A 24,574-nucleotide genomic window follows, 5' to 3' on the forward strand; every position below is an offset into this window, starting at 1 on the left:
TGGGGCTGGTTCCCAGCGGGCCGGGCGGTCCCGGAGGGGACACCGTGCTGTCCCGTGGGCAGGGTCACCGTGCTGTCCCGTGGGCAGGGACACCTTGCTGTCCCGTGGGCAGGGTCACCGTGCTGTCCCGTGGGCAGGGACACCGTGCTGTCCCGTGGGCAGGGTCACCGTGCTGTCCCGTGGGCAGGGTCACCGAGCTGTCCCGTGGGCAGGGTCACCGTGCTGTCCCGTGGGCAGGGACACCGTGCTGTCCCGTGGGCAGGGTCACCGTGCTGTCCCGTGGGCACGTTCACCGTGCTGTCCCGTGGGCAGGGACACCGTGCTGTCCCGTGGGCACGTTCACCGTGCTGTCCCGTGGGCAGGGACACCTTGCTGTCCCGTGGGCAGGGACACCGTGCTGTCCCGTGGGCAGGGACACCGTGCTGTCCCGTGGGCACGTTCACCGTGCTGTCCCGTGGGCAGGGACACCTTGCTGTCCCGTGGGCAGGGACACCGTGCTGTCCCGTGGGCAGGGACACCGTGCTGTCCCGTGGGCAGGGACACCGTGCTGTCCCGTGGGCAGGGACACCGAGCTGTCCCGTGGGCGGATGCGCGGGGCAGCGGGGATGCGCAGCCGGCTCCGAGCCCCCGCAGCCCGGGGCAGCCAGGAGGGACGAAAGGCCGGTTCCGCAGCCCGGGTCCTGCCCTGGCTCTGGAGGAGCCCCGGCCGTCGTGCCTCTGGTCCCCCCGCAGGGGATGCCGAGCTCAGTGCGGGAATTGCCGCGGCTTGGCAGGAACACGGCGTGAATCTCTTCAATAAATAAACAGTGCCATGCTGCGTTAGTGATATAAAAATTTCCACCACCACGGAAATCAGACTCAGCCTGTGCTCTGCTGCTTTAATTACTTTGTTTCTAACACTTTTCTGGTGCGGCCAGGGGAAAGTGCTGAGCCTGCCAGGGCTGGCTTTCCAACAGGTTGCGGCTCATGTCTGTAATAGACATCTTTCTGCAAAAGGCACAATAACAACTTGATCACGACTTAATATTCAAGGAAAGACTGATGCCTCTAATGTGTCCAGATACTTCATGAAAGAAATTAGAGTAGCCTTTTTGATTATTTTGCTTAGTAAAGATGAGGTATCACTGTGAGATAAATCATCCAAGCAATCATATTTCCCCACTTTATTCAGTAAAGACTGTGCTGGACGGGCAGTGTGTGTTCTGACCCACTTCTCATCTGTGTGTTGGGGTATCAGCTATGTCATCTTCAGTGTGTGCTCTAGCCACAGGCAAAGTCAGCAGCATAAGCACTTCTGTCAGAATGCACAGTAAGTTTAGCAAAAGCTCTCAGGTCAGAAAAGTGCCTTTTATTCTGTAACTCATGGGTCATTCAGGATCTGATCTGCAGCACGTTGATTTTGACAATACCCCATGTGAGCAGGGCTGCAAGATCACGGTCTCTTTATGGACGGGAGTCTTTGCTGTACAGGGGGAAGAGCCTCTCAAAACTCACTCACTGCAGAACTGGGAGAGGGAGAACAAATAAACTGATTTTGCAGAGCATCTTCTGGAAATTTAATCCTGTTTATCCCTTGGAGAAAAACATTGTCAAAGCTTTTAGACCGAAATTTGTGATGTTTGTTTTAAGAAGTTAAACGTTTCCCCTGTTGTCTTCCTCCTCGCCCTTCAGTTTCAGATCCCACTGTGAGCTGCCCCCAAGCAACTGTGGCTCCTAAGAGAAGTTGCTTATTGCCTCCAAACCTTGGCAAGAAGAAAAAAGTAAAATTTATTTATGGAAAATAAGCTGAGAGAGACTGAAAAAGGAGACAGGAAGATTGGTTCCCTCTCTACATCTGAACATCAGATGAGCACGTAGCAGCGAGCCCCCCTCAGCAAGCTGGGGCCATTCCTCAGCAGTGCCAGGAGGTTGCTTGGCTTGTTAACGAATATGTTTTAATAAATATGGAGTGCAATCTTTCCTGCTTTCTCCCCGATTAAAATGAGTGATATTTTGCAATGTTGAAAGATGTGTTGGGAAGGTACTTGCCAAGATGAGCTTTTCTCCCCTTTAATTTGCTTTCCCATCTCTGGTGTCACTCCCCCAAACACAGTACACAGTTACAACTTTTACTCAGCAAGAGTAAGCTGCCATTATATTCATGTGTCCAAGTGAGAATCTGAGCACAAAAATAGGAGTTTTAACTTAGTGTGGTTTAAAAAATATGTATTTTTGACTCATTTTTGAGGTAGCCACTATTAAAATTCCCTAGCTTAATGGCTGAGATGATAAAATGAAAATGTCCTTCACTCACCACCCCACCCCCCAGCAAAGCTGCTAAGGAAGGTTGCTACTGCTAATCCTGGGCTAATGCTGATGAGCAGCAGGTGATGATGAAGCTTTCTTTCAATTCCTGTTGCTGAGAGTCTGGCTGGGATAAAAGGCAAAGAATTCATCCTGCAGATTAGTTGATTTAAACCCAAGATAAAACCAAGCTGGCGAAACATCTTGACCTGTCAATGTTTTGTATGAAAACAATGTGAAATCCCACAGCACATGTGGCTGCAAGCAGAGGCTTGCCCAGCTCTGGGTGATGTGCTCCCTGCAAATAGCTCCTGGAAGAATGTCCTTGAGGCATGGCAGAAGAATGACCTTTCCTCTGTGGAATTTGCAGGACTTGAAGCTCTTGGGGGACACACAGTGGGGCTTCCCCAATGGAGTCATTTTTGTGTTGGTCTCCCTTTGCTTAGCCCAGATCTCCCTGGGATCTGCAGTCTGGTGGGGGTGTTACATGTGCCGAAGGGCGATGCTTGATGCACCTGGCGCTGCAAGGCAGGGTTAGTGTGTCTGTAATCCCTGGTGGGGTGATGCCAGAGGGGATTTCTTAATCCTCTCTTCATTTTGTACCTGTGCAGGTAACCGAGCGTGGCCTGCTTCAGGTATCCTTGTCTGATGTGAGGGGTGTATCATTTGCTGCAGAGACAAGCCTTTCCTGAGAAAAATCCACCCGTTTTTGGAGGAAAAAACAAATAGAGCTGCTTATCAAGAAACACACTTGTCTTTAACTACATAAAGAAAATCTGCTTGTACAATGACAGGGGCAGAGACTCATCAGGAATCTGGTCTAGTGAGTGCTTTTAATCTGGAGAAAAAATAAATATACGTGTTTGAAATAGAAAGCCAAGAGCTCTACCAGAAAGTGTCACTGAAATCTACCTACGATGTGATGGCAGCCTCGCTGATTTCAAAGGAAAAAATGAGCAGAAAATGGAGTTTGCTGGACAGTTATGCATAAAAACCATCTCCCCAGAAAGCCAGTCCTTGTGGAACACGAGGCAGGGCAGAGCCCTGGGCGAGAGGAGAGGTCATGGAGAGGAGGGCAGGCAGGGCTGGCTGAGCCTCCCTCCCTCCCTCCCGCCAGGGCTGCTCCCTCCGGATGTGATGGGAAAGGAGAGGAGGATGTTGAGGGATTGCCTTTTCTATTATTCCCTCATTTTTATGGGTTTTCCTTCTATCTGTTCCCCAGCCTTCTCCCCAGTGCAGGAGTTACTTTTCCCCCTCAGACAAAATGTTTCTGAGCTCATCACCTGAGACACCCAAGAAGATGATCAGCTGCAGGTAAAGAAATTTGCTTTAGGAATTGGGTTTCTATTCTTCTCCTCTTTTGTTTCTTTTTGTTTTGGGATTTTTTTTCCTTCCAGATTTGTCACCATGAACCTCTTGTCATTTGAGCCCATCTGCATTTTCCTGCTTTCCCAAGGTACGTTTAAAGCTGCCATTTTGCATCAGTGGTTTTTGTCTTGTGTTCTTCCTATCTCCAGCTGGAATTCTTCACTCTGAGGAATAAAAGCCAAGTCAGTGCCTCTCCAGGAGGTTTAGGGATTAATTTCTGAAACATAGTTTCACACAAAAGGGGAGAAAATAATACCTGGAGGAACAGTTTTTCTGAGAATTTGAACATATGACTGATCTGTATGTACAGTGTCTAACTGATGTGGGAAAAACTGATACTCTATTAAAAGTGCATAAATCTATGCAGTGTTTATGGCTGTAATCTCAGAAGCCTAAGGCTGGCCTAGCTCTCATTCTTGCACTGTGTTCCTGCATGCAGTGAGCAGTAAGACTGTCCTTTGTGCTGGAGTCATGTCCTTGTCATTTTTCGTCTCTGTGTCCCTGCCAGAAGGCATTTCCTGACATAGATATACTGCTGCATCACCAAATTATGTTTTGCAACTGTGAAACCTATACAGCAAACCAGCATTTTTGCTGTTATAGGTTAAATCCTGTATGTCTTGTTCATGGATCTGTTTGATCCCACAGCTTTGCTAGCATTGGGTATACAACAAATCCACGTTGGCCAGGAGATGATTGGCAAGATCTCAGCTGCTGGCCAGTGTAAGTTTGTTTTTGGAGCATTTTCTATTTCTGAATTTCCTCTTTCTTTGGTTGTTTTGGTGTGTTTTGTTTTGGCATTTTTTAAGCTTTTTGTTGCTGTGGTTATTTACATTTATTAGCCCCTCTTCAGTCGGTGAAGTCCCCAGCAATGCTCTGGCAGTCACAGCACTGTGGCTGCCTCTACCCTGGCCTGGCTTTCTTCCCCATTGCTGCTGGCTCTCCTGGGACGTGATCTACTCTGTATTTCCCAGACTGGCCATTTGCCAACTGGATGGTGTTTCTGTCAGCTCTTCAGAGCCTGCTCCAAGCACTGCTGATGTGAAGAGCTGTGTTTAATTACAGCCTCCATCAGACCTCCCATGTGGGTGGTTTTTCCAGGCTGTGCAGCCAGCACTGCCAGGTTGCTGGGAGCAGGGGAGATGGGGCTCTGGCTGGCCAGTACATGTTCACCTGCAGCTCCCTTGTTGTACTTGCAATCAGTTACTGAGAAACTGTTGTGAATTTGCTCCTTATCACTACTTTTGTCTGTTGTCTGTCAAGGAATGATACATAGGATAATAGGAATGATTACATTCATTCCTATACCAGGTGTGCCCTCCAGTTCTATCCTGTAGCAGCATGTGTTCAGCTCAGACTTCCCATCCAAGGATGGGTGTTTGGGTGTTTCTCCCTGCTGCAGACATCCTGCTCACGAGTCCCTGAGGAGGAGCTGCATTGCACCCCTCAACTGCAGAGCCACCTGAGGATGCTTCTCCGTGCTGAGCCCCATCTGGGGGCTCTGCAGTTTTCTCTGTGCATGCTGGTGCAGGGATAACAGCCCAGGTTCAGCCCAGCTCCCGGGGCAAGGCTGACAAGCCAGGACAGTGCTGGCAGGGAGGCTGTGCTGCAGCTTGTCCTCGACACAGCACCCCAGGGCAAGGCTGGGTGCCCTGTCAGGAGAGCCAGTGACCCAGAAGGGAATGCCTCACAACTTTCAATCCCTGGAATCTGGTATTAGAAAACCCTAATTATAAACTCAGTTTTTGGCTAGCAGGAATGATTTGGGAAAAGTAGTGACAATAAAAAGATTATAATGGGGGTGGAGTAACATCACTGGCTAAAACAGCTCTTAAGTCAGTGTGCTTGATCTCTATTGAACTTCTGGACTCTTTCCCTTGAAGTTGATTCTGGCAAATGCTGCAGAGGAGACATTAAAATCTCCCTTTAAATGCTTTGGAAATGACTCTTCATAGTCTGTTATTGCCATTTAATTATTTATGTCAGTGAAATTGTGGGTTTCCACTGCAGCAAAAGCACCTCAGAAACTTATACTTGGGAGCAGTCATGCTCATGCAGGCAGGGCTGATACAAAGACACATCTCTGAAGAGGAGATAAAAGGCAGATTTTAATGCAAAGTGTTTATGTCAGTGTCTGGGAGCTGTTCAGCGAATTTGTGTTAAGGAAAATAAGAGCCTGTTTTGAAAAATGTGCTGCAGATGAAACACGCTGGGCTCTGTGGGACTTGATAGCCTTTGCAAATGCCTCCTGGATTTAGGTCTGCCTTGGTCTGGGAGAGCCTGCAGGTCCCACTGGGCAGGGTTCCTCTCCCTGTGTGTCCCCCCTGAGAGCATCTCCCTGTGTTTGCTGGTACCCCCTTGCCCTGCTGCTTCCCTGCTGTCACCGAGGCCAGGCTGGGCTCTGAGCTCCCAGCTGAGCTGAGCTGGAGCTGCTGCAGGCCAGAGCAGGGGTGCATGAGGGCTTTGGGTTGTGAACACTGGCTGCCCCAGTCCATCCTCTGCAATTTGTCTGGATTTTCAGCTCTTGGCTGCCTGCTTCCAGAGACTGAGGCTAACAAAGTGCAGTTTCACAGTGTATATACTTTTTCTCCTAGTGATGCAGTGCTCTGCCTCATTAGATGTCCTTTTCCTCCTGGATGGCTCCTACAGCATTGGCAAAGGAAGCTTTGAAAGGTCCAAGCACTTTGCAGGCAAGCTCTGTGATGCCTTGGATATCCATCCAGACAGAGTGAGTGTCAGGAATATCTCCTCTAATTTTCAAACAGCTTGGCAGTGTGTCTAAAGGCCAATGGTAACATGCTGGGTGAATTGCAAAATTCAACCTACCAGCTGCCATGGGGACAGAGTATTTGTTCAGAAAGATGCAGTTTGTGAAGCAGTGGGATTGGAGGATGCTTCTTGATTCTTCAGATTTTAAGCAATTCCTTTTGAAATTGAGACAAGACATAATCCTTCAGATGAAAGATTATGATTTGGGTTTTTTTTTTTTTTTTTTTTTTTTTTACTGATTTTATTTTGGTTTGGAAAGTCATAGATTGGTTGGATTTTTCTCTTGTTTTTCCTTGGAAAGCTGCAGAATTATTCTCTGGTAAGTTAGCCACCTTTCAGTACAGATGTAAATGATGTAGTGTGCTTGCTCTGCTTCCCCCAGAAGGAGGTGGGTGCTGTGCTGCTGCAGTCTCAGGTCCTGCTCCCTGGATTCAGCCTTGAGGCACCTTTGGAGCTGAATCCTGGGGTTTGTGTCAAGGGACTTAAGCCAGACTGGCTGCGGGTCCAGGTGTGCATCAGTCCCACAACACTGCCTCAGCTGAGGCTCTTGGAGCAGGCTGGGGCAGTTGATGGACTTGATTCCATGCCAGAGACTGTCCAAATAAATGTCAGGTCTTTGGGATGGTTGTGTCAGTGGATATTTAATATTTGTAGATTTCGTGATATGTTTTATTTTTTGAATAGCATCTTTCCGCTAGTCTTTCACTTAATCCTCACATAGACTGGACTGAAAATTAGCAGTGTTTTCACTTTTGAAATTGTCACATTCCATAATACTTCTTGTAAGGCTTCAGTGAAGTATTCTGGATGTATTGCCCAGTACAGACCATTCAGTCTATTTGCATTTTCAACTAGAGAAAATGGTTTTAGAGGAACTATTAGAAAAAGTATTGGTTTGTGTTGCCTGCTGTGCTCAGTGCCAGAGGGAGCTACTCTCAGTAATGGCAAGGTTGCACAGTGTATAAATGGGTTGGTGTAGAAGGTTATTTATAAACTTAATGCCCCTGAGGCTGTGAGCTGCTCTGAGTGGATAAAGATAGATTCTGAGCTGCCTCTAACTGCAGCAGAGGCTCCTGTTGCTTCCAGATAAACTTTTTTCCCTTGTTTATAGTCTGCATAAATAATATTGGAGTTCCTGCTCTATTCCTAAGTTCATGTAGAGTGCCTGTGGCTCAACAGCAAAAACATAATTTGCCTCCAAACAATTTAGTCTTCCCAAGTTTGTAAACTGATCAAAGAGTAAAACTTGCACTTGCACCTTTCATGACCTTTCATAACCTTTTCTTTTAGGTCCGTGTGGGAATGATACAGTTTAGCTCAACTCCCCACCTTGAATTCCCACTGGATTCTTATCTAACCAAACAAGAAGTGAAGGAGAGAATCAAGAGGACTGTGTTCAGGTCAGCTTGTTTTACAGCTCTTCTCTTTCTGGGCTATGAATAATCTCTGGACTGAGGGGGTTTTGAGGTTTAGAAATCTCTGCTTCTGCTGTGCTTACACCAGTGTGATGTCTCCAGGGAGGGAGGTCAATGAACACTGTGGTCCATGATCCACAAGAAACTAAAAATGTGAAACCTGGTCTGAGTGAAAGTTGATAGGAGACAAAGTTTTTGGTGTCCTATTATAACGTGGTAAATTGAGAGTTTTCCAGGTCTTTCTGTCAATTTGAGCCAGGCAGTGGGTTATATCTTCCATGGAAAAGCAAACATATTCTTCCCTCATGGCTGAGCTAAGGCAGCACAGTGTGCTGCTTCATTTTTTGGTGGTTGCAATTTCCTCTGTCCTGTGAGTCAGTGATGAACTGCTGGTCTGCAGATATCTGTGTATGCTCGCTGAATTCAAGAGGATCAGGTTTTCAGATGGAAACCTTTTTTTCTTCCTAAATGTTAAGACTTGGATGTCTTCCCATGACCCAAGGAAATGGAGTCAGAAGTCCAAAGAAGAGCTGTCCTTAGAGCCTCTCAAAATCCAAACTTTCCATCTTGGAGAAATATATTTGGATCTACTAAGGATCTGACAATCACCCCAAAATAGCACTTGTTTTGATGTTAGGTGAGGTATTGGTAAGGCCTCTGGGTGTCTACTCTGTTAGCTGACCTGCTTTAGGACTAAGGGTTAGATCAACATTTCCCATGGATATCTGCTGTTTCAGGATGTTGTACATATTGCAGGCAAATGTGATCAGTTTTGCAGTTTTCAAGCAAGATCAGCTGGCTGGATTTTGTTGTATTTCTTTTGATTAGTTTAGCAAATCAAGAAAACCTCTTGTGTACTGTTACAGGAAAAACTTACAGAAAACAAAGACCTCTCTGGTTGTTGTTGAAACTCTGTGGGAGCAGAGAAATGAAGTGAATGCTGGCTGGCACTGCATTTCCTTGATGACAACAGAGAGATGCTGACAGATCAAACAGAAATAGTGACTTTTGCCTGGCTATTTAATCTAGTTTAAATGACAAACTGACTTTTTGAAGTCAATAAAATAGTTATGGATGGATTCCAGTTGGCTTCTGAAAAAAAATGGTTGTTTGACATCTTGGTTGAGAGGTTCCTTGATGTGCTTCTGATGAGCCTTTGGCCAGTGAGGCATTTCCTGACTTCAGCTCAGAGCTGACAGCACTTGGAAGGAGGCAGCACCAGATAAAGTGAAGCTTTTGTGATTTATTTGGAGACTGCTGGTCTCTCTCTGTGAATGCTGGCCAAATAGCTCTGGAATTTGTTGGCCAGTTCCAGCCATACTCAGTGGTAATCTCAAGCTAAATTTCATATGAATTTCTTTCATATCAGTAAGCAGCTGGTTACAGGAGAGAAACGTTCTTAGTGCTGTCCCTGAAGAAAGACAGCAGGTAAAGTGCAGCTCTCCTTGTATTTCAGAAAATCCTTATTGCAGCAATGCCTCAAACACACTTCTACTGTCAAACCACAGTGAAGCTCCAAATGCAAATTAATAAGCAATTTAATTTAATGAGCTCTTTATTAACTTTTTGCAATCCTCAGGGCTCACATGGGCACCGTGTACTGAGTTCATCAAGATTTAGTCACTGGCTATGCACAGTGTATTTTTCCTCATGCAAAGCACTATTCACTGAAACATCTCACAGACATTGGGTCAGAAAAAAAGGCAAATTTGGACTTGCTATGAACACATGGTCACTGAGTATGCTTGGAAATGATGGAGTGCAGAGGAGGAAGAAGTTCAAAGCAAAGAGGCCTGGGAAGTACAGAATTAAAAAAGTTTCTGTGAAAATCAGAAGGTAAATGGAAAAATAGTGAACTTGGGCATGATAAAATGCTTTTCTAGAGCAAGCAAATCAGGAGTCAGGTGCTAAGGTAAAGGATGGATGTCACAAATGAGGTGTGTTTGTGTCAATGCAGACAGAGAACATGAATCCTCCAAGGAAGAAGTGACACTTGTGGTTTGATTCTCCTGGATTGCTCTGGACAGCAATAATAGCAGCCCTTAAGGGCAATTACAGGAAATTATTTATAGCACAACACCTTGGACAAATTAGAAGACAGCTGAAAATGTTCACCCTTCTCTAGTGGCTTTATTATCACCAGGTCTGTGGCACGTGTGGGAAGAAGCTGAGCAGGGAGGCTGAGGAGGAGCACCTGGGTGTGGATGGAGGAGAAGCTGAGCCTGAGTCAGCAATCTGTGCTGCCAGCACAGAAAGCCACCCTTGGGCTGGGCTGCACCAGAGGAGTGAGCAGCAGGTCAGGGAGGTGACTGTGGCTCTCTGGTCCATTGTTTGAGCCCCCTGGAGCACTGCACTGGGTCTGGGGGCACAGCATAACAAGGATGTGGGCCTGTTAGAACGAGTTCTGAGGAGAGCAGCTGAGATCCTCAGAGGGTGGCAGAACCTCTGCTTTGGAGACAGGCTGGGCAGAGAATGTTTTAGGGAGAGATACCTCTGCCCAAATGATGCAAATGAGACCACATGATAACAACATACAGATTTTATTTAACATGGGTTTTATTTACAAGAAATATGAGGGAGAGAGAAATAGGAAAAAGGTCACAGAGAAAAAGAGCAGAAGAGAATTTGGATGGTCTCTGAGGTTCATCCCAAACGAAACCATTCTGTGATGCTAGAGGATGTGTAGATGTGTATTTTAACTTGATATTACTGTTATAATAATAATAATAATTTGCTGCTACTACTATTTTGTTTTCATCATCATCTTATTATTATCATCCCTGTTGTTCCCCTTCTTCCTCCTAGTATTTACTTCTGTTTCTTCTTCTACATCAACTTATTCTTGTCCTTATTCCTTTTCTCATTCCTTCTTATTCTTATTCTTTGTTTTCTTTTTCTTATTCTTGTTTAAATTCTTTTTTTAAATTATTTTTTTTCTTATTAGCTTTCTTATTCCTTTTCCTGTTTGTATTCTTTTTCTCATTCTTATTCCTTTTTTCTTATTCTTAATCCTCTTATTATTCCTATTCTTGTTCTAATGATTTTTTTCTTATTCTCATTGTTATTATTATTCTTACTCTTTCTGTTTTCTTGTTCTTATTCTTATGGTTAATTATTTTCTTATTTACTACTACTACTTCTTCATCTTCTTAATCTTCTTCATATTATTACTAGTCCTACTCCTATTCTTTTTCTTTTTGTGGTGTTTTTTGGTTGTGTTTTGATGGTGTTGTTTTGTTTTGTTTTTGTTTTGTTTGTTTGTTTTACTAATGATACTATTTCTAAAACCCAACTTCCATCTGTTTTGGACGAACTGTGTTTGGTGAAGTCATGCAGTTGTACAATGGAGTCTTGGAAGCAGCGCCTGTCTGTGCCCATTCCTCATGGATAAAATCCCAAAGGATCAGCATGTAATCCTTTCAGGATGAGGGAAATGTCCTTGGATTCCACCAGGGGAGGTCCCGATGAAATATTCAAAACAATTTTTCCCTGACAGTGTGGTCAGGTATTGATTGCAAGAAGTTCCTCAGGGAGGTGGTGAAGTCTCTATCTTTGGAAATATCAAGTGTCATCTGGCTGTGGCACTTGGGGACATGTTTCAGGGTGATGAAGGTGGTGTCAGGGTGATGATGGGACTGGGTGACCCTCAAGGTCTGTTCCCACCCTGGTGAGTCTGTGGCCTTCATCACTGAGTCCCATGGCCCCAAGTGTCGTGCAGGGGTGCGGTTTGGGGCTGGCCACATGGGTAATGTTTGCTCTTGGGGAGGCCAGCTTGGGATGCTCCACAGAGCTGGGGATTGCTCGGACTGCAGGGCCGTGTCTGGCAAAGGCAGCCCCAGGGCACGGGGCAGGCTGTGGGGCAGCTGCCATCTGCAGGGCCCGGGCTGGTGCTGGCAGCCAGCCCTAATCCTCAGGCTGTGGGGCCAGGCAGGGGCAGCAGAGCAGCCTCCGCAGTGCCCGGCGCAGGCAGGAGGGACGTTTCTTGGATACCTCTTGGCCAATGGACTCTTCCCAGTCGGACACTTCTTGGTAGCTACTGATGTCTCCGTAGGGCAGCTCATGCTCGCTGTATTCTTCCCAGTCAGAGAGATTCTGGGAGCTACCGACTTGTCCTTGGGAAAGGCCTTGCTCTGTGCCTTCCTCCCAGTCTGAAATTTCTTGGCAGCTACCATCATCACCATGGGACAGCTCTTCTGGGATGCATTCATCCCAGTCAGAGGGCTTGTGATGGCTTTGGGTTTCTTCTAAGGACAGGTTCTGCTCCATGCCTTCTTCCCAGTCTGAAATTTCTTGGTAGGTACCAGCATCACCATGGGACAGCTCTTCCACGATGCATTCATCCCAGTCGGAGAGCTCGTGGTGGCTTCGGGCTTCTTCTAAGGAGAGCTCCTGCTCACTGCTGGCTTCTTGTTGGGACCCTTCCTGGTACCTACCTGCTCCTTCTGGGGACAGTTCTTGCTCAATTCTGGCTTTCCCTTGAGACCCTTCCTTGTAGCTACTGGATTCTTTTAGGGACAGTTCCTGCTCAGTGCAGGCTTTCCCTTGGGACAAGTCCTGGTATCTACCAGCTCCTTCTAGGGACAGGTCCTGCTCAGTTGAGCCTTCTCCTTGGGACCCTTCTTGGTATTTGTTAATTTTTCCCTGGGACAGCTCTGTGTGTTCCTCATCTTTGCACTGAGAACGCTCAAGCTCCCCAGCCGAGGCCTCCTCCTCAGGCTTTTGCTCTTTCAGGGCTGATCCCTTGTCTGCTTCCTTCTGCTCCTCACTGGGGGCTTGGCCTCCCAGCAGGATGGACAAGGGGAGGCAGCAGCCCACAAAGCAGGGGCTTTGTGGGGCTGAGATTGGGCTCTCTTTCCTTCTTCCTCCTGCAGTTGCTGCTTCTAGTTCAGCAGCCGTGCTCTGCTCCAGGTCCCTCTGTTCCTCTGGCTGCTGACCAGATCCCATAAGCACAGCCTTGTGCATGATCTCAGAGCTGATGTGCCTTGCTAAATCCAACGAATCCGGGCTGAATGGAGCAGGGACTGGGCTCTCTGCCAATGGCTCCTCCTCCCTGAGGGCAGGAGAACCTGGTGCCTTTTCCACCTTGGCAGGCATAGGCTCGAGGGGCTCTTCCTCCTCAGCAGCTCCTGCTGGAGCAGCAGCAGCTGCCAGCTCATCCTCCATGGGGCTCCCCAGGGCAGAAGAGGTGCTGGGCAGCTCACAGGCTGCCTCTCCTGCCACCTTGGTGCCCATACTGCTGGTACAGCTAGGGCCCTCCTGGGCACAAGCTTGGGCATTCTCATCCTTCTCTGGGTGCAAGGGTTTGTCCTGTATCTTGTAATCGATTCCTTCTGCCCAGTGGGACAGCCCCTGGCTGCTGACACCTCCTTCCTGTTGGGGCAGCTTTTGGCTGCTCCTGTCTTTTTCCCATTGGGGCAGCTCCTGGACATTGTAGTCTTTTCCTTGTGATAGGTCCTTGTCCCTGTTGTTTCCCACTTGGGACAACTCTGGGATTCCCCTGTCTCCTTCCCGTTGGAACGTTTGGGGATGGCCTCGCAGTGCTTCCAAAGGAGACAGTTCCTGGTATGCCTCCCCTTCCCGCTGGGGCAGCTCTTGGTGTGTCTCATCCTCTCTGTCCGGTTGGTACGACTCCTGGACTGTCACACTTTCTTCCCACTGGTACAGCTCTTGCTGTGTGCCATCTCCCCACTGGACTCTCACACTCACCTCCCTCTGATGCAACTCTCGGTGTCTCACCACTCCCCCTGGGGAAACGTCCTGGATCCTCACATCTTGTTGGTAATACTCTTGGACCGTCACTTCTTCCCAAAGGCAAAACTCTTGGCTGGTAGCACCTCTCCATTGGGAAAGCTCTTGATCCGTGTCATATTCCCAGTCTTTGTCCATGTGGACAAAGGCCCCTCCTCCTCAGTGTCCCAACTGAGCTGCTCCCAGCCACTGCCGTGAGGTTGTGCAGCCAGCCGGGCCAGGGGCTGGGGGGCTGAGAATTGGGGTTCACCTGTCCTCCTCCGCTCTGCCGTCGTGGGGACACAGGGATCCAGGAGCTGCTTCCTCCTGAGCCAGCGGCTCTCACGGAATGGGCTCCCCAGGGCTCTGTGCCCCTTGGATACCCCCGGCAGGGCAGGGCAGGGCTCTGCCGTGTCACAGGGGCCTCTGGGCACCGCCGTGTCCTGCATCACCCAGGGCCCTGACACAGCACACCTGTGTCACAAAGGGCCACACCCGGCACCCCTCAACAGCCTAAATGACAACAGCTTTCAGATGGAAAAACAGAAGCTGTAGAGACATTTGTCAAAGATGGAAATAAAATTCAAATATCCAAGAGTTCTGGTTATTGCACCAATTGCAGAAACACTGCACTGTATGCTAGAAGTCTCTTGGAGACCGCTCTGAGTTGGAGAGTCCATAGATGGGACCAGTGGGTAGGAAGATGAGAAGAATGACAGGATTAGACATCCCCGTGGATATGTTATGTGGTGACAAGCAGAAATAGGCTATGTTTTCCATTACCAGTGGGTAAATTTTGAAACCCAAATAGTAAGTTTAGTAGCAGGGGAGGAATTTCCATTTCTTCTTTTCTGATTATATCTCCCTGCTTTCTAGAGGTGGGAGCACAGAGACAGGTCAGGCTCTGAAGTACATTCTCCACAAGGGCTTCCCTGGTGGCAGAAACTCAAGTGTCCCTGAAGTCCTGATCATCATTTCAGATGGAAAGTCCCAGGGCAGCACTGCAAGGCCTGCAATGCAGGTGAAGGAGAGACACATCACAGTTTTTGCTGTGGGAATCAAGTTTCCAAGGTAGGAAACTCTCCAGAGTGGGAAGTAGACATCCAGCTACTCAAATGGCCAGTCCTGGTGAGTGAGGGGTCGTCTTGGGCTAAATATGAGTTTTGGAAAGAGAAAAGGGGTCCTAGTTTTTGCCAGAGCAGTGTTGATCTTCTTTTTCTGTAGCTGTGGGTGTATCTTGGAGATAATCCATACCACTTTATCATGGCCAGAGGTGGGGGAAAGGGACTTTCTCCCTCCAGAGAGGAAGGGCATTCCTTCCTTCCGGAGATGAGAAAGTGTGATGGACAAAACAGTCAGTGTTGAGATGGACTTTCCAAGTAAATTGATTTTGTCTTATATTTTTTGTTATTAATATTTTTATTGCTGTTGTTGTTGCTCAATTTCTCATTTAGTTTCTGTTCCCAGTAAATTGTTCTTATCGTAATTAATGAATTTTGGATTTTGTGTTTCCAGCTGGAGGTGAGAGGGGAAGCAAGTGGGTTTCAGTGAGAGCGCTACATTGGGAAATACCATACTTAAACCATGACAAAAAAGAACTTGCAGGGTAATATAGGCATGGGGGAAACACTGACTTGGTGGCTGATGTAGAAGGAGCACCAGAGTTGATGAAGGAAACTTTTCCACTCAGTAGAGCTATGCTGCTGCCTGAGACTAAACACGCCAGGATCTTGGAAACTGAAGAGTGTCATGGTTTTGCATTAACTCTCTATTGCACAGGGCTGGTTTTGACTCTTAATTCGTTGTGGGGGAGGCTGAGCAGCTGACCTGTGCTTTGCTTGGCAGGTGGGAGGAGCTGCAGGTGCTGGCCAGCGAGCCCCCTGAGCGGCACCTGCTCTTTGCTGGAGATGCTGACGACGCTGCCAATGGCCTGTACAGCACCTTGAGTGACCCTGTCTGCACTGCCACCACTCCAGGTGACCCTGCTGGCCACGCCTCCGTGCCCATGTTTTAGCTTGGACACGGCACTGAGTGGGGAAGAGAAGGCAGTGTCAGGAAGCGTTCTGGGGAATTAGGAGGTGTTGCACTTCGAGGTAACCTGCTTCTGGTGCCCAAACAGGATGGCATGCTCTCCAAATACCTCCAAGCTGCAGAATCCTAGATCTTTCTGCATCCTGATTCACCTCTGAAAATGGGAATATTGGCTTTTGCTCATGTGACAGGGGATAGGGGGATCAAGGCAGTTGTGTTAAATTTTCTAATGTTCTTAGCTGTGTGTTGGGGGGAGGCACCTGGGGCTTGCAGGAGTTAGGATAGAACTAGAGTGATCCAAAAGTAGCAGAAAATCAAAGACATGAATGATAAAGGCACCAAAGGGGCTGAAAAGCTATTATTGAACAGTGAGAGATTTATAGCAAAGCAAAGGAGGCTGAATATTTAGGTTCCCAGAAAGTGGAGTAGGCTGGTGATCTTTGCAACAGGAAATGAAATCTCTCCTCTGGTGTCTCACAGAGGCTCTTGGAAGCTCTGTGCAGTCTGTAGTTGTCAGGTAGTTGAAAACAGTTGTCTGCTCTTACAGCCTTCCTATTTTCAGGCAGTTGATGCTAGTTTGCCTTTTACTTTGCTGTACAGGCTGCAAAGTTGAGTCCCACCCTTGTGAGCGCAGGACCCTGGAGACTGTGAAAGAGCTGGCTGGCAGCTATGTGTGCTGGAAAGGCTCAAAGCAGCCCAATGCAGTGCAGGCTTCGCTGTGCCCTTTCACCAGGTAAGCTGGGCACCCACATCCCTAAAAAGGAGTGGGGCTGAGGATAACAAATACAGTAATGAGGCTTTTACTGATCTTGACTCTTTACTGGGATGAAGATCCCTCAGAAGATGTATGCAAACGGTCTCTAGTCCTAAGAAGAGTCTCTGCTCTGATCATTGGCTGAGAAGCAAGCAAACAAAATAATTTTTGAGTCTTAAAAATATATCCATAATTTTAAAATTTAAAGAATACAGTTGAATGTTGCGCTATGACACATAATAACTCATGCACGCACGCTAGATACAAAAGAGGGAAAAGAGAGCAAGAAGGAGAGAACTTTATTTCTGACCTTGAGTATATAAAATTCCAAAAGTGGCAGTGGATTGGAGGAGGAAATTGCCATCTCTCCAACCACACTGGTCAAACCAACAGTCCATCAATTCTCTTCTCCCACAAAGAGGAATGTAAAACAATCATTATTTACATGACAGTGCATGAGAACTTCAGTAGAAGTACGTAAACATCAGAAGGCATAGAAAACTTTTAGAAGAACTTTAAAAGTTTCAAAAGAACAGGGTGACAGTTGAATTTTAAAAAAAGGGTAGATTAGATGAAATTATGCTTTTCCTTTTGCCGTCTCATTTAAAACTAACTGTTTTTAAAAAATGCTTGCTTTGAAAACCTGTGTTTTCAAAGGAAAATTTGTTCCATAGAAAACAGTTAGGTCCACTTTGAAGGCAGCTTGTTAATATTTTAATTAATGACAGGTCTTATTCTTCCTGTTTCAGGTGGAAGCGAGTCTTGATAAAACACCCATCCAGATGCTTCAGAACTGTATGTCCAGGTGGGATTTTGCTCTTCCAAAACTTTAATTTATGAAGCAAGAAAGGTAATAACTAAAGAACAAAAAGACAGGGATTTGCTTTCACTTCTCAAAAATTTCGTTCTGAGTGAGAGACTCTGATCAGTAGATATTTAATCCATTTTTTGCTTCTCGTGGGTATCTGTGACCAGAGTTCTTTTGGATTAAAATGCCTCCCAGTAATTTCTCCTCCACTTGAGGAGCCAGTGAATTCTCATCTGTTCATGTCCTGGGGGCAGAGTAGTGCACTGCTTCCCCGTGCCTGCAGGGAGTCACTGTTCTCCAGCCAGGGGATCATGCAGCGATGCCTCCAGTCATACACTTGGTACCATAAGCACAATCAGGTTAGTGGGGAGCCTGACACATGCTGATCACCAGCCTATTTTTGTGGCTGTTGAAATAGCTGTGGTCCTTCAGTCCTTTTTGCAAGTTCAGGTGATAGCAGTTTCATTTTCTTTATCAGTACAACACTGCCCAAGCAGCAGGCCAGACCCTGACCCCTTCATGGCTGCTGAAAATCTGTCAGGGCTGCAGGACCTTTAGCAATTCTCTGTTTATACAGATATGGTGTCACTGGCATTGTTCCAAATCAAATGAATTTAGAGTCTGGTTTGCTTTCTTGCCACAACCTGCTGGAGAGCCATCCCAAATGGAAATTACCCTGGAGATAAGAGTACAAACGGTCTTGTGTAGCCTAGTTCAAACTCTCTAGCAAGAGGGGCAGAGCTGTGACCCTTTTTCCACTAACAGTGGTGCTCACGCTGGCAGAGGATGGGGAGGGACAGCCTCCCTGCTGATGACCTGTCTTTCTTTTCCCTGTCCTGTTCAGACCCTTGTGACTCCCAGCCATGCCAGAATGGTGGCACGTGTGTCCCAGAGGGACTGGACAGATACCACTGTCTCTGCCTGCTGGGGTATGGAGGAGACACCCCCTGTGGTAGGTGTGAGGCTGTGCTCTGTCTCCTTCCCCCTTGGCCAAATCCTGCCTTTGTGACACCCTTTGTGTCACCCTGGGGACAACTGGGGTGGGGCCACAGTCCTTGGGCTTTTCTGCAAAAGGCAGGCTGAGTTTACTCTCATGCTGATGATGACTGTGTCCAGTGACTGGGTCCTGCTCTTCAGACACCCTGTGGGTATGAAGAGCACCAATATTGACAGTCTCACCTGGCACAGCTGCCTTTGTGTCTAAATGCAGGTGCCATGGGATCAGCAGTACAGAGTCACTGGGAGAGACATGGATGTTCCTGTTGGTCCCCTCCCCACATACATGGGTGTAGCAGGAGCTCCTGGTTTTGGGGGGTTTAAAGTGAGAAAGCCAAAAGCTCCTGATCATTAGAAAACACCTTGTACTTACTTTCCGCAGAACCAAAGCTCCAGCTTCAGTCTCAGGGTGTCATAGGTGAGGGTCTGGTGCTTGGACTCTCTCCTTTCTTTAGTATGTGATTGTGTCATTCAGAGTGTTCTGCCCACAGCACTGAGAGAGTGGAGCTGTAATTTCTGATTTGAAGTTTGCCATCCAAAGTGTCATGAATTCTTATAGATATTTCCTGTCTTTAAAGGCTTATATGGCACCCAAGCAAAACAAAGCCTGCCCCTGGCTCATTTGTCCTCTGTGTCGTGATATGAATGGCAAAATGTTTGGGTTGCTGGACACAATGTCCCCTCTCCACAGGGCTTCCAGCAGGCTGGGGTTGCCCTGCAAATGGCTAATTGCCTTCTCCCTTTCCAGCAGCAAAGCTGAGCCTCGAGTGCGGCGTGGATCTGCTTTTCCTGATGGACAGCTCAGCAGGGGTCACGCTGGAAGGGTTCCTGCGCTTCAAGGCCTTCCTCAAGAGATTCCTCCAAGCTGTGGTGGGCCAGGACTCACCAATGAGCGTGGGGGTGGCCCAGTACGATGACATTGTCAAGGTACCCATTGAACCGGGCCAACACAAGGACACACTCAGTCTCATGAAGAGTATTGATGCCTTGAATTTCAGTGGAGGAAGAACCCTGACAGGCAGAGCCCTGCAATACATTGCACAGCACGGTTTCAGGAGTACCCCAGTCTTTGCAGATGTGCAGGATGATCTCCCACGTGTGGTTGTCCTGCTCACTGACTCCAAGTCCCAGGATTCAGTGGCAGAAGCCGCTAAGTATGCGAAGGACCAAAATCTGTTCTTGATTGGCATAGGCAGCAGCTTCATGAGAGCAGAGCTCACCATGGTGACTGGCAATCCACAGCAGACCATTGTCTACTCGGACCCTCAGGACCTCTTCAATAGGATGCCAGAGCTGCAGAGAAAAATCTGCAGTGTGGGCAATCCTGAAGGTAAGACTGTGGTATGAGCATTGTGGGACAAGTTTGCCAAACCATGCAGAGGTGTCCTGAATTCCAGCAGGGAGGAGGGGAGGACAGGACAAACATCCTTGTTTTTGTTTGTCAGTCACAGATCCAGGGACTAACCTTCCATGAGTGATTTTTTGTGATGGATCTCTACCTATGGGTGTGAAAGAGACATAGATCACCCTTCATAATCGGTGATCAGCAGTGTTGAATTTTGCCCACAATTTCCTCTCAATGCTGTTTTTCTGTCAGAAAAGAGTGGATATATATTCTGAGAAATACCATCTTTGTGCTCCTTTCCACAGGCTGCCAGGCCCAGTCTCTTGATTTGGCATTTGCTGTGGATGCCTCGTCTGGAGTTGGCCTGGAGAACTTTCTGCGTCTGAGGCACTTTGTCAGGAGCAGCTGTTTGCACTTCATCATCAACAGGGATGTCACCCAAATTGCCCTGGTGACCTATGGCAGCAAAGCTCACACTGTGTTTGCTTTGGACACCCACACAAGCAGCTCTGCTGTTCTGCAGGCCATCGACCAGGTGCCTTTCCTTGGGGCCTCAGCCTCTGCAGGCAGTGCCTTGCTGCACATTTACAGTGATGTAATGACTGTGCAGAAGGGAGCAAGACCTGGTGTCAGCAAGGTGGTGGTGCTGCTCACCAATGGAGGGGGCATGCAGGATGCAGCTGCCCCAGCTCAGCAGCTGAGGCACAATGGCATCTTGGTGTTCGTGGTTGTTGTTGGGGACACAGAGAGGGACACACTGCTGAGAGTAGCTGGGTCACCCAACTACCTGGTGCACATCTCCTCCTATGAAGACCTGCAGTATTACCAAGGCCTTATCATCGAAAGGATCTGTGAAGGTAGGAGAGCCTCCAGTCATCACTCTGTCAGTGCCACCAGCTGCTGCTGTTGTAGGCTTTCTGGTGTTTTACTGACTGAACTTGATACTCGATATCTTTTGCATTTGTACTTGATATCTTTTGCATTTGTACTTGATATCTTTTTGCGTACTCTATTTGCTATCTTTTGCGTTTTACGGATGGGGAAACTATGACACAGAGTTCTGATGACTGTCCAAAGCAATCCTGCAGGAATTAGTAACCAGCTTTCTTATGATTCAGTCCGTGGGTGAGAGTGGGCATAGTGTGACTGGCTCTTTCCAGCCCTGCCAGATCTAGGTGCTGCTTTCTCTGACGGAAAAAAACATTTGCTCTTTTTCTGACGTTCCTTAAATCTGTAGAATTTGCTGTGTGTTACTGAACCCCTTCAGTGTTGCTGGGCTGGGGTGGACTTAATGATCCCCTTTTTTGTGCTGGTCTCTGCTCTCTTGTCCAACAGGTTTGTGACCAGGTGTTTGTAAAGTGAGTCTGCAATCTCATCACTCCTGTTCATCCTTAATATCCCACTACTGAAATTATCATGCAGGCTTTTGAGATTTTGTGTTGCACTTTATTTAATCTTAAAATCAGAATCTGCCAATTTTGAAGCCCTCAGACTGTTAAACTAGGCCTTCAGACAAATTGTGATTTATCTTATTTGTAGGACCAAGTCCTTATCCTCAGAGTGGAAGAATTTGTGCAGAAACTCATGTTTGGGAGTAGAAAAAAAAGGTGAATTTTCTTCAAAACTTTTAGTCATGAGTGCCAGTCCTCAGCTGGGGAAAAAAATATGTCTCTAATACTAAATTTGAAACAGTTGAATGTTGTCTAGAAATCAGCTTTTCAGAAAGGACAGCAGCCCTAATTTTCAGACAGTGACAATGAAAGTCCTCTTAGTTAAAATACCATGCCTTGTTGTCTCATTCAAAATAGCCTAAGTTTAACATTTATCCATTTGGTTATATTTTAACATGTTTAGAAGATCAAAAAAAACCACATTTGAGCTTCAGCACAGAGGTCTTTTTCATCTCTGGGCATGCCTGTGTCTCTTTCAGGCTTAGAAAGAGCTACAGCATCATCTCTTTGGGGTGAGGAGCTGCTCTCCTGGCAGGCTCTGCAGATGGTTTCTACCTGGAGCTTTTCAGTGTGTTTCTGTTGCAGTGCTACTTTCAGCTGTGTTATTACAAAAACAATGTACTGTACCTTGAAATTAGCTAAAATGCCAGGGGTGAAGGGGAAGAGACAGCAAGGTTCAATGAGTCAGGGTAATAACATATCATTTCCTGAGGCTGAATTGCTGCTTTCATTTCATGTGCAGGTAAATCACAGTTTGTATTAGATAGGCTGGGACCAAGGGCGATGTAAAGATAAGCCCTTCACTCAGTCTTCTACTCCCAAACCCAAGGCTTAATAACAGAATCATTGTCTATGAAAGGACTTTAAAAAATTATGATTCATTATAGAAGTATTTGAGAAACAGACTCTGCCTCTGTATACCTGGAATATGGTATTAGTTCTGAGGCTCATCCAAAAAGAGTCCAGAAAAAGAGGACCCAGGATTTAGGAGAAAAGTTCCCAATAATTAACTATATATGAATCAGGTTAATGGAGGTACAAGTTATTAGGATCATCAAAGTGCAAGAACCTTATTTAAGGTATGATAACAGCAGGCTTTAGTTCAGAGAAATGGTGTGGGAGAATGATTTCTCACAGCAGGGACTGCGAGGTTATGCTGTGGAGCATCCCTGGGGGGATGAGGTGGACACATAGAGAGAGCACCATAGAGCAGAGCACCAGGGAACAGCTCCCTGGGGAATAGCAGCTGGAAGATGAGTGGTGTGTCCAAGAGATCCAGCTTTCATTGCCAGTGGCTTTTCCAGCCCAATGAAGGTGAAAATGTCCATCCCTGGGAATACACTCTCAGGCAGGACCCCAGCTCAGAAATTCCATGATGACAAAAATGTTTTTGAACCTGGCTTGATTCCCTGTAAAATCAACTGGAGCTAAAGACTGATATGTCTCAGGTCTAGGACTGTCAAAAAAGAAAAAAAAAAATCAGTTATAATTTTGCCAGTGTTAGGTGTAGGTTGAAACTTGATGTTCAGAGGGAAAATGAGCACAATGTCTGTTAAGCTGTAGAAAGCTCTCTGGCATATAGGGGATTTTATTTGTATTCTTTTCCCTTCCCCTTTTTGTATTTTCTCAGTGATTTTTCTACCCTGGAGCAAAGGGTGAGGCAGGCAGCTCTACACCACGTAGTAGCTGAGCAGAGGAATTTCACACCCTCACCAACACTGCAGTGGTGCTGCCAGCAGACTGGAAGCAAATTCCTCTGGGATGCTGCTACTTAGCCTAATGTATTGGCAGCAAGGCAGCGTGGAGCACTGCCAGCCCTGCTGACAGCTGGGCTCTGTTGTGCTGAGAGGGTTGGGAAAGCTGTCACGTACTTCATAACAGCAGGGCTAATAACTTGGGCTGTGCTTGCAGGCTTCTCTCAACCCCCCTAGAAAAGAAGCCCAGAAATTTTCCCTGTGTTGTTTTCCATTCATGCCATCCTTGCTTCCCAGCTGGCAACTTCTCCTTATTCCTCTCCAGTGGAAACTTTTATCCTCTCTGGGGCAAAGTGGGGTTTGAATGTCAGTGGCATTTGGGATTTTGAACCTGTTAGAGCAGGGTATGTGTCTTGCTCTGTGTTGTCCATGTCTGGTGTGGGGAGTTTGGGGGTGCTCACAGCTCTGCAGATGCTCCATTTTGCTTTTCTGGGATATGCAGCCTATCATTAAGTTTCTCTTTTAAGCTTTATTAGGAATACTGTCCTCCAGATTAGGACACCTAGGAAAGCCATTCTGTTCTCTAGGTTGAACCATCAAGACTGGGTTATGGCTTGTACCCTCTGCCATGTTTAAATATTTCTCCAGTCCCATTAGCCCCTGATGACATTTTTTGCAGCGTTCCTGATGGATTTGGGTCTTAGCTTGTAATAATGCAGATGTGCTGAGCCTGCTGCTCTGTTTGTGTCTGTTGCAGAAGCAAGAAGCCCCGTGAACCTGTGCAAACCCAACCCCTGCATGAACCAGGGCGTGTGCATCCTTGGGCCAGGGAGCTACCGCTGCGAGTGCCACGGCTGGGAGGGACCCCACTGTGAGAGCAGTAAGCATCAGCAGCCCCTCCAAACTGATCCCACCTCTCCCTGGAGCAGAGAAACAGCTGTAGCTCCTGGACAGCTGTTTGGTGGCCAGGCCTTGGTGCTGACATGGTCTCTGTCTTATGGAAAGTGGTGAGGTTTGGGCTGCTGAGGGGAGCAAGGGCTTCTATCAAGAAGCTGTGCATTTTTATACATTCACTAAGGGAGTTGACTGGGAGGGTGGTCCAAGGTCTAGTAATTTTGGTAATCTTCCTCTCTGTTCCCCTTTTCCCTCTGCCCTCTAGAAGAAACAATCTTTCCTAGGTTTTCCTAGGTGCAAAGATTTGACTCTCTTTAAATGGGAGGGAGCTGTTTCTGTTGGAGCAGGTGCCCTCCTATCCCTTTCCATGGTGTAAAAGCCTCCCCATTGCCCTCCTTCTCTTCAGCAAGGGAGCAATGGCCAGGAGTGGAGAGTCTCTGGCTCCCTAGAGGTGGCCCTGTGCCTACAGCACAAAATTTTCAATTTAAGTGGGTTTTCCCTTTGCCCAATATTTTGCTTTTTACCTGAATTCTAACTTCCAGCCTGTGGCCTCTAGTATCTGTCATCTAAAGGAATGCTTGTTTGGTTGTTTTGGACTGAGTGTGACCTTATCCCGTGGTCCTCAAGCTCTCATCCCACATCTGTGCTTCTCTTCTGCCACAGGAGTTCTCCGGGGTGATTCTCCAAGATCTCCAGCCCTTCCTCCACGTTCCCATGTGCAGTGGAGTCCAAGGGGTTTGCAGCACTTCTCCAGTGCCCTCCAGCACAGCAGAAGGCAAATGGATCAGAGGCATTGACACAGATGAGCCGAGTGCTCCAGTTCTCCATCCAGGAACACTTCCTGCCACTCAGGCACCACCAGGAGCTGCCCTTGGTAGTGATGGAGTTGCTCCAGCACAGAGACTGTGTTGAGGCCATTCCCAATTCCTGCATTGCACAAACTGGGCTTCCCAGCACTCTCTTTCTTTTATAATTGAAGTAAATATTTGTGTTTAAATATTTCTTTCTGGCATTTTGCATTTCCTCATCCAGGTCTTAA

At 47.2% G+C, this 24,574-nt stretch overlaps 1 protein-coding gene across 1 annotated transcript; it reads left to right on the top strand.

Annotated features, from left to right (window-relative positions):
- Positions 1-3,687: 3,687 nt before the first annotated feature.
- Positions 3,688-24,374, top strand: VWA2 (von Willebrand factor A domain containing 2). The gene is made up of 13 exons (XM_021526019.2): positions 3,688-3,739; positions 4,300-4,374; positions 6,246-6,379; positions 7,711-7,820; positions 14,439-14,633; positions 15,408-15,538; positions 16,194-16,326; positions 17,097-17,152; positions 18,000-18,107; positions 18,900-19,481; positions 19,802-20,353; positions 23,399-23,521; positions 24,199-24,374. The coding sequence occupies exons 1-13, from the start codon at positions 3,691-3,693 to the stop codon at positions 24,330-24,332; spliced, it is 2,382 nt and encodes a 793-aa protein (XP_021381694.2). The 5' UTR covers positions 3,688-3,690; the 3' UTR covers positions 24,333-24,374.
- The last annotated feature ends 200 nt before the right edge of the window (positions 24,375-24,574 follow it).

This window comes from Lonchura striata, chromosome 7, assembly GCF_046129695.1.
Source record: "Lonchura striata isolate bLonStr1 chromosome 7, bLonStr1.mat, whole genome shotgun sequence".
NCBI lineage: Eukaryota > Metazoa > Chordata > Aves > Passeriformes > Estrildidae > Lonchura > Lonchura striata.

Coding starts and splice junctions, on each gene's coding strand:
- VWA2 (XM_021526019.2), top strand. CDS start 3,691: ATGAACCTCTTGTCATTTGAGCCCATCTGCATTTTCCTGCTTTCCCAA. Junction 18,108..18,899: donor TGGAGGAGACACCCCCTGTG/GTAGGTGTGAGG, acceptor CTCCCTTTCCAG/CAGCAAAGCTGAGCCTCGAG. Junction 19,482..19,801: donor CAGTGTGGGCAATCCTGAAG/GTAAGACTGTGG, acceptor TCCTTTCCACAG/GCTGCCAGGCCCAGTCTCTT.